Source organism: Carlito syrichta, unplaced genomic scaffold (assembly GCF_000164805.1).
Source record: "Carlito syrichta isolate Samal-C Ts95f unplaced genomic scaffold, Tarsius_syrichta-2.0.1 Scaffold153889, whole genome shotgun sequence".
Taxonomy (NCBI): Eukaryota; Metazoa; Chordata; class Mammalia; order Primates; family Tarsiidae; genus Carlito; species Carlito syrichta.
In genome coordinates, this window is record NW_007097985.1 from 210,753 (window position 1) to 220,139 (window position 9,387).

General features: G+C 50.2%; 1 protein-coding gene across 1 annotated transcript in view; it reads right to left on the reverse strand.

The window, feature by feature from the left end:
- The window catches only part of MASP2 (mannan binding lectin serine peptidase 2), a 20,382-nt gene that overhangs the window by 6,054 nt on the left and 4,941 nt on the right, over positions 1-9,387 (reverse strand). The window contains exons 7-8 of the mRNA XM_021708998.1: positions 7,663-7,781; positions 4,527-4,605 (exon numbers count right to left, since the gene is read on the reverse strand). Of these exons, the coding sequence (XP_021564673.1) occupies positions 4,527-4,605; positions 7,663-7,781 (198 nt within the window). The remainder of the gene's footprint in view (positions 1-4,526; positions 4,606-7,662; positions 7,782-9,387) is intronic.

A 9,387-nucleotide genomic window follows, 5' to 3' on the forward strand; every position in this document is an offset into this window, starting at 1 on the left:
GCCGGGAGCGGCCACTGCACTCCAGTCTGGGCGACAGAGTGAGACTCCAACTCAAACAATTAAAAATTAAAAATAATTAAAAAAAAGAAAGAATATTAAAAATGATGAAAGACACGATTCTTAGTTCACAGAATGGTTAATGTGTGGCAGGACCCCAGCTGGGAGGGTGGGTGTGCGTGAACCACAGAATGATGCCCCTCCCTACATATTGGGAGCATACGTGTTCACACGTATGAGATGTGTAGCAAGGCAAACACACCCAAATAACAGTGACTGTGTTCTCGTGTGTCCTCATTAAAATGTTCATAATATTCATCATATCTTTTTTTTTTTTTTTGAGTTGGAGTCTCACTCCGTCACCCAGACTGGAGTGCAGTGGCCGCTCCCGGCCACCGCAGCCTCGACCTGCTGGGCTCCGGCGATCCTTCCGCCTCAGCCTTCCGAGTAGCCGGAATTACAGGCATGCGCTACCACGCCCGGCTGATTGTTTTTGATTTATTGCAGAGATGAGGCGGGTCTCGAACCCACGGGCTCAGGCAGTCCACTCACCTCAGCCTCCCAAAGGTGCGGGATGACAGGCTGAGCTGCCGAGTCGGGCTGGTTTTTTTTATGTCTTGTAGAGAAAAGGCCTTGCCATATTGCCCAGGCTGTCCGCGAACTCCTGGACAGACAACCCTCTCGTCTCCGCCTCCCAAAGTGTGGGATTACAGGAGGGAGCCACCGCTCCTGACAGGAAAATATTTTCAGAGAACACAGTTTTCTGAAGCTAATACTTTCCCGAGTGTTGGGAGCCGGCCACGGAGGCCCACTGAGCGTTAGGGATCAGGGAGGGCCGTGGACCTCGAGACCGCTAGGACGTGTTCGAGAGCCGTAGACCCCATTTTCCTCCCCCTTTTGCCATGCAGCACAAGAACAACCTAAAGGAACTCTGCTGGCCTAAGCTGAAGACTCTGTGACTGTGACAGGCATAGCTGACTCTAGAAACCCATTGTTCCTGTTTCCCATAAACTGTGGTTTCGGCCTAGGTATTAGATATAATTCAAATTCAGGTCACATTTGGGAGCCTTTTATACGGTACAAGCTTCTTTATAAGATTTAAAATAATATTTATAGAATTACTATATACTTAGGGAGAGCTGTTTGCAGCTTTTCAATGGTGAAGATGATTTTCGAGAGTGGCCCAGCACAGAGTTTGGGCTGGGCCACATTCCTGAGAGCCCAGCACGTACTTTGGACTGGGCTGCATTCTTTTGGGTCGGCTTTAGCTACAGTTAGTGTAAGGTCTCTTTTCTACCTGTTATAGAAATTGAATTTATTTTATTCATAGAAGGTATTGTAGAATAGGTCATGCTACGAATCAAGTTAGTCCATACATAATCAATCATAATATTTTTAGGTTTAATAAGAGTATAGTTAACTTTCAGAATTTTCATCGTCTCCGCTTTCTACTATCGAAGTTTTTGCCTCAGTACATTTACAATTTACATTTAGGTTTTAGAAGCTTTGCTGCTGCTAATCAACTTTATATATTAGAATTAAGAATTGGAAAACTTTCATAGAAATTAGGATAGACATATAAGACTTTGGAATAGCCATTTTGTTAAGAGATTGTAGTCTATTGTTCCAAAAGGTGGCCCACCGTGGACCTTGGACTGGGCCACATCCTGTAGGGCCCAGTGTGATCTTTGGACTGGGCCACATTCTTTAGGAAATTGGCTTAAGCTATAATTAAGAGCTTCTGTAGCATTGTATAAGTGGTAGAGTTTAATTTAGTCGTCATGGGTATTGAGTGAGCTTTAAAAGTTATTGATTATCAGAACATCACTAGACTAGTAAGGATTGTTACACTGCTTTTGAAGAACATTAACTAGCAAAGGGAACAATGAGACAATCTTGGGGTTTGTTCCTCCTCACACCTAAGCATCTGGTGGGTGGGGGATGCCCCCCCGCCCCCGCACCTGGCTTTGTGTTCACGTGAAAGACTTGTGAGACTGCCTGTGTAAAATTTGGGGATAAATACCTGCTGTAACTTTCAATAAACGGCTTCTGCTCATTTCACTGAACAGTTGCCCACTTTCTTTCTTTCTCTTTCTTCCTCTTTATATCTATCCTTCCATCTTTCTTTCTTTTAATATCTATCCCTACAGCTTCGCCGACGCCACCACATCTTCCAAGGGACTCCCCAAAACTTGCAGGGGCTGGCCCCCCGCACCCGAGTAGCTTGTTGGGTCTGCACTAGAATGCACTGAGGTGAAAGATGAGCAGATTTGAAATATAAGAAGAAAGACAGGCGCGTGGCTCATGCCTGTGATCCCGGCACTTGGGGAAGTGGAGGTGAGAGGATTGCCTGAGCCCACAGGTTAAGACTAGTCTGGGCAACTTGGTGAGATCTCATCTCTACAATAAATAAAAAAATTAGCTGGGTGTGGTGGCACACACCTGTAGTTCCAGCTACTTGGAAAGCCAGGCATGGTGGCACAAGCCTGTTGTCCCAGCTACTCGGGAGGCTGAGGCAGAAGGATCACATGAGCTTAGGAGGTCAAGGCTGCAGGGAGCTATCATAACACCACTGCACCCTAGCCTGGGTGACAGATTAAGACTCTAACACAAAAAAAGGAAAAGAAAAAAGCAAATCACATGACAATTACGTAGAGTATGATCCTAAATTCTATTTTTTTTTTTTTTGAACTAGATTCCCACTCTTTGTCATCAGGCTGGAGTGTAGTGGCATGCTCAGGACAACCGCAGCCTCGACCTGCCGGGCTCCAGCGATCCTTCCGCCTCAGCCTTCCAAGTAACCAGAACTACAGGCGTGCGCTACCATGCCCGGCTAATTTTTTGATTTATTGTAGAGACGAGGTCTCGCCAAGTTGCCTGGGCTACTCTCGAACCCACGGGCTCAGGCAATCCACTCGCCTCGGCCTCCCAAAGTGCTGGGATTACAGGCTGAGCAACCCTGCAAGCCTTTTCTGTACATGGTCAAATAGTAAATATTTTTGGTTGTGTAGCCAAATGGTCTTTGTCACAACTACTAAATCCTACCCTTAGAGCCCCAAAGCATCCTCGTCTATAATAAATAAAAAATCAGACGTGGTAGCGCGCACCTGTAGTTCCGGCTACTTGGAAGGCTGAGACAGAAGGATCCCCGGAGCCCAGCAGGTCGAGGCTGCGGTGGCCGTGAGCGTGCCACTGCCCTCCAGGCTGGGCAACAGGGTGAGACTCCAACTTAAAAAAAAAAGGCCAAATCTGTGTGTGTTTCAACAATGTCTAGAAGCATGTCCTCCAAGAAACTTCACACTGAGTCCACTGGACGTGGAAAGGAGAGAGAGGAAAGAGCAAGGAGGTCGACTTTTGACTTCTTTAACTCTGTTCTGTTCAACTTTTTCTTTTCATATCAAGCATGGATAATTTTTGTAATTAAAAAAAGAATTCAAGTTCTTTGAACATATGGCTGGTAACTAGCCATCATAATTTACCAGAAGTACTCAAGCTTTAGAACATGTAAATTATTTTCCCCTAAAATGCCTTAAGCAGATCTAGGGTGCTTTAGCAAGTCTCGGAACAGACTGGAGCCTGTTTCTAGGCATTTTCTATGAAACTGGCTTCCAAATTGATGTCGTGCAAATACAAGCCAATAACGAGCTTCACTCTCTCCCGCTGCCCTTTTCCAGGTGGAGCCGTGAGCTGCGATTCTTCCCTCCCACTACAGTGCCTCTGCCAGTGCTTGGAGCTTGCTGTGCATTTACCCACGCGTGTTTTCACTTTATAATTGACAGCAAATCAAAATGTCTCCCCCTGCGGTCTTTTCCATCGGGTTAGGTATGTAACGCCAATAGCCTTTGAAAGTCCCTGCACCGGGCGGGTGCGGTGGCTCAAGCCTGTAATCCAGCACTTTGGGAAGCCGAGGCGAGAGGGTTGCCTGAGCCCAGGGGTTCGAGACCAGCCTGGACAACTTGGTGAGACCGTGTCTCTACAACAAATCAAGAAAAATTAGCTGCTGTGGTGGCATGTGCACCTGTGGTTCCAGCTACTTGGAAGACTGAGGCGGAAGGATCGCCAGAGCCCAGCAGGTCGAGGCTGCAGTGGCCGTGAGCGTGCCACTGCACTCCGGCCTGGGCCACAGAGTGAGACTCCAACAAAGAAAAAAGACAGAGAGAGAGGCTGGGCACGGTGGCTCAAGCCTGTAATCTCAGCACTTTGGGAGGCCGAGGTGAGGATTGCCTGAGTCCCCGGGTTCGAGAACAGCCTAGGCAACTTGGCGAGACCTTATCTCTACAATAAATAAAAAATTAGCCCAGCGTGGTAGTGCGCACCTGTAGTTTCGGCTACTTGGAAGGCCGAGGTTGATGCTGGGGTGGCCGTGAGTGTGCCACTGCACTCCAGCCTGGGCAACAGAGTGAGACTCCGAATCAAAAAAATTTTTAAATGTAAGAAGGAGAGAAGGAGGGGAGAGGGAGAAAGAAAACCGCTAGGTGCAGCAGCGGCAGTTAGGACAGTCGTGGGGGGACAGTCACCACAGGACGCACTGCTGCACGTGGGCACCGGCTGGTCCCAGGACCCTTCCTTCCCGCAGACGGCGGTAAATGATGCCAGCGGCGAAGAACCCTGGAGGAGAATCAGGAGAGGTTAACGTCTTGCCAGGGGCCACATCCCTCCCCAAGGTGATGCTCCCACAACAGCTCCCAGGGAGTGGCAGTCACATGACTGGTGTCCCTGTGTGTGCTGTGTGGGATGCCTGGCACGTGGACGCACAGCCCTGGCGCGTGTGCACATTCAGCGCCTGCTCTGGCCGCTTGTATCGCTAAGTCACATGTCTCATCTTTCAACAGGTGATGGCATCCTCTTGGCCTTTGCAACAATTTAGGGTATGTTTCTGACTTTCCACTGTAACCTAAAAGCATGGATGATCACAAAATTTCTGCTGATGCTTCACCATTTCTTTTTTGTTGTTGTTGTCATTTTATTTTATTTTATTTTATTTCATTTATTTATTTTTGAATTGGAGTCTCACTCTGTCACCCAGACTGGAATGCAGCGGCCACTTCCGGCCACCGCAGCCTCAACCCGCTGGGCTCCGGCGATCCTTCTGCCTCAGCCTTCCGAGTAGCTGGAACTACAGGCGCGCTACCACACCCGGCTCATTTTTTGATTTATTGTAGAGATGAGGTCTCGTCAAGTTGCCCAGGCGGGTCTCGAACCCGCGGGCTCAGGCCATTTCTTTATATAAAGAGCCAGAGGGGTGTGTTGGGAAGTTTGGGAAGGCGGGTGTGCTCCCTCGTGAGCAAGCGCCTGTGTCTTTCAAGCCTGAGGACATTTGCCGAGGAAGGCCACTGAAAATACTTCCGTGAGACTTGCCACTACTTGTCACTGCCAGCATCAGGGAAACACCTTTGACTTGCTAAAATAGTGTTTTTCTAAAATCAAACACTAACTTTTGAAGTCAGGAGTTTGAGATCAGCCTGGCTGACATAGTGTGACCCTGTCTCTACCCAAAAAAATTTTTTTGTTTTGTTTTTTAGTAGGAGTCTTACTCTGTTGCTCAGGCTGGAGTGCAGTGGCACGCTTACAGCCACTGCAGCCTCGACCTGCTGGGTTCGGGCCATCCTTCCACCTCAGTCTTCCACGTAGCTGGAACCACAAGTATGTGTCACCACGCCAGGCTAATATTCTGATTTATTGTAGAGACAAGGTCTTGCCAAGTTGCCCAGGCTGGTCTTGAACCCCTAGGCTCAGGCAATCCTCTCACTTCTGCCTCCCAAAGGGTTGGGATGACAAGCATGAGCCACTGCACCTGGCTAAAAAAAAGGTTTGTTGTTTTTTTTAGTTGGAGTCTTACTCTGTCACACAGGTTGGAGTGCGGTGGCACACTCACAGCCACCGCAGCCTCGACCTGCTGGGCTCAGGTGCTTCTTCCGCTTCAGCCTTCCTGGAACTACAGGCATGTGCCACCATGCCCGGTTAGTTTTATGATTTATTGTAGAGATGAGGTCTCGCCAAGTTGCCCAGGCTGGTCTCGAACTCGTGGACTCAGGCAATCCTCTCACTTTGGCCTCTCAAAAGGACTGGGATAATAGGCATGAGCCACTATGCCTTGCCTTAAAAAAAAGTTTCTAAATCAGCCAAGCACGGTAGCATGTGCCTGTGGTCCCAACTACTTGGGAAGTTAAGGCGCAAGGATTACTTGAGCCCAGGCGTTGGAGGCTTCAGTGATCATACTACTGCACTGGGAGGCAGAGTGACAACCTGTCACAAAAATCAAATATTAAAATGAAAGAAGATGACTCTGGCAGAAGCTTCATGCTTCAAAGGGCATACATCAGGACTTTTTTTTGTTAAATCAGAAACTGAACAGGTTTACAGCCCAAGGAGCTGTGGAAAAAGCCTGCCCAGAAGTTTGCAAGGTGAGAAAAGTGTCTCACTTTTTTCCTGACTCTCCACAGGACTGCGGACTGCACAGCCGGCAATCATTTCCATGTTATTACTTTTTACCACTGGGACTTGGTGACAATTTTGAAGAACGTAAAGAGGACGTGTTAATCTCTTACCTGTGCCCTTAGAGCAACACACTAAGCATTTTTAAAATTATACCCTGTCTCCCTAAACAGTGATCACTATTTATAGCTTTGCAGAATATACTCTTCCCAGGGCTGTCTAATTTTTTGTGGGCCCAGGAGTTGTTTCACGGAAAGGTCATTTGACCAGGGGGAGGACCTTAACTTAATACAGGTGCTGTCACAAGCACATGGGACAGGATGGCAAACTCATCTTTCTTTACGAGGAGATGCTGTCATGTGAACACACAGGAAAGGTGCCCACTCTCATCACCAGCTTTCCAAAGTAGCTTTGGGGAGGGGACAGGATTTCCAGGAGTAAAATTCTCCATCTTGTCTCCTGAAAACTTCTTTCTTTGATTTTTATCTTTTAAGCCTGGACAGAAGAAACTCCCATGCTGACATGGCTGTTTTCCATTTTTCTTTCACATATCTGCTGACATAAATACCAGGGGAGCCCAAAAAATATATACACATTTTAAGAGATGTTCGCCATAATCAGAAGTGTCTAGCCACTGATGGTAACCATTTTGAACAATTCACTGCAGAAGTCAAATGTGACTTGTATTCATCTTTGATATTGGTATATATTGAGTATTACAATTTTTTTTTTTGAGTCAAGAGTCTCACTTTGTTGCCCAGGGGGGAGTGCAGTGGCACACTCACAGCCACCGCAGCCTTGACTTGCTGGGCTCCCGCAATCCTTCTGCGTCTGCCTTCCAAGTAGCTGGAACCATAGGTGTGGGCCACCACGCCCGGCTTATTTTTTGGATTTATTGCAGAGATGAGGTTGCCCAGGCAGATCTCAAATCCCTGGGCTCGTGCAATCTTCTTGCCTCCGCCTCCCAAAGTGCTGGGATTACGGGCGTGAGCCACTGTCCCTGGCCTGAGTATTACAATTTTAATAGTTTTTTTCCTTTCTTAAAATGTGTACGATTTTTGGCACCCTCTGTATGTCCACATTTCTTTTTTTTTTTTTTTAAGCAGGAGTTATTGAGAGGACAGAAAAGCCCTCACTGTGGGAGGGGGGAGGGGACTTGAAGGGCTGCCCTGTATGTGTGCCTTTCAAAGCAATCATGACAGTGGTGACCTGAGTCCGGCACGAACTCACTTGCAGAAGCTCATAGCCAGTCTCGCAGAAGACGGAGACGCTGTCTTTCAGGACGTATTTGGCTTGCACGGGTGCGATGCGGCCATGAGGTGGCGCCGTCGGATAAGGGCACGGCTGCGCTGCGCGGAGGAAACCGGGTTATGAGCTTCGATGTGGTCCCTAGCGGCCAAATCTGAACGTACCCGTCGGAAGTGTCCGGTCTATAAATGAGATGCTGAACAGGTAAGGATAGCCTGCCACTCGTGGGGTCGGGTTCTTGAGGTTTAAAACCAAAGGCTAGGTGACCCTCTCGGCCGCTTGTGTAAATGAAGGTTTGCTGCTGTCCCCGGGACTCGGTCGAGGGTGTGTAGGAGAGCTGGGCACCCCGAGCAGACACCACCCAGAGGGCACAGCGCCCCAAGGACAGCAAGAACTCGATCCACACTGCTCAGCACCACACGCCTCCCTCTGAGGAAAGGGGGGTGAGGTCTCGACTCTCCATTCCGGGTGGTGATGTGTTAGCTCTCTGAGCCTCAGTTTCCCATCTGTAAGATGGGTGCTGGTGACGATAGTTGCTCCGGGACTGTTGTAAAGATTGAGCCCCGAGGACAGTGCTTGGCTGAGGGCTGGGAGAGACGGAGCTGCCACTGAACCTTGCAGTGCCCGGTAGGATCGGCCATCCTGGTCCAGGGGACAAGCCCAGCTCAGGGACATGGTTTTGGCCCACCGGGAAAACTCCCTTCCACGCTGGCCCCCCAGCCCGGCCTGCTCTCACCCTGACGCTTCGGGCCACCCCGCAGCTGCTCCTCAGACCGCCGCTCAGTCGCTAGGTCTCCTCCTCCCTCCAGCAGGGGCTCCTTGTCCCAAGGGTGCCCACTAAGCTGCGGGACCAGCTGGGTGCACCTGGGCACCCTGACCCAGCCTGTGTCCTGAGGGGCTCCCCGTCTCCTGCAGGCCCCAAAGGTTCCCTTCAAGGAACTCATCTCCAGGGGCGGCCTTGGGGACCTTGTGGGAGCCCAGGGCTTCTAGTGTTTGAGGGTCGGTCATGAGGCAGAGGTGGAGGGAGGGCAGGTGGGCCTCAGAGGGCAGAACAGGGCCCGTGGGGGCAGTCCAGGAAGGCCGCACGTGTAGACCCTAGCTGCAGACTCCCCGAATTGCAGCCCGGTCCAACCCTCTGCGGGCAGAAGCCCCATCTCCACCCCATGTCCACACCTCACCCTCCACACCCCCAACTCATGCCCACACCTGCTCTCCCCAGCTCTGCGCACACTCTTTCCCCCACATGGCACACCCGCCAACACCTACGTACCCTTTAGCTCCAATCTCAGCGTTCAATGCTCCAGGCTTAGCCCCCAGCTCCCAGCCCCCGCCTGGGTCAGGTCCTGCCTTTGGCTTCCCGATGCCCAGTGCTTGGCTCTAAGGCTAGGCTCGCCAGGGTGCTCTGGTTCTGCTTCTGTGACTGTCCCCCCATTCGACTGGGAACAGTTGCTGTGGGACCGTGACTTCTATGTTAGGTATCCCCGGTACATATGCACAGGATGGAGGGATGGGAGAACGGGCGGATGGAAAGACGGGTGGGTGGAAGGATGAGTGGATGGAAGGGTGGGTGGAAGGACGGGTAGGTGGGAAGATGGAAAGATGCATGGAAGGATGGATGCATGGAAGGGGGGCGGGCGGCTGGCTGGGCAGAAGGATGGATGGGTGGGTGGATGGAAGGATGGGTGGGTGAAAGAGGAGGTGGCTGAG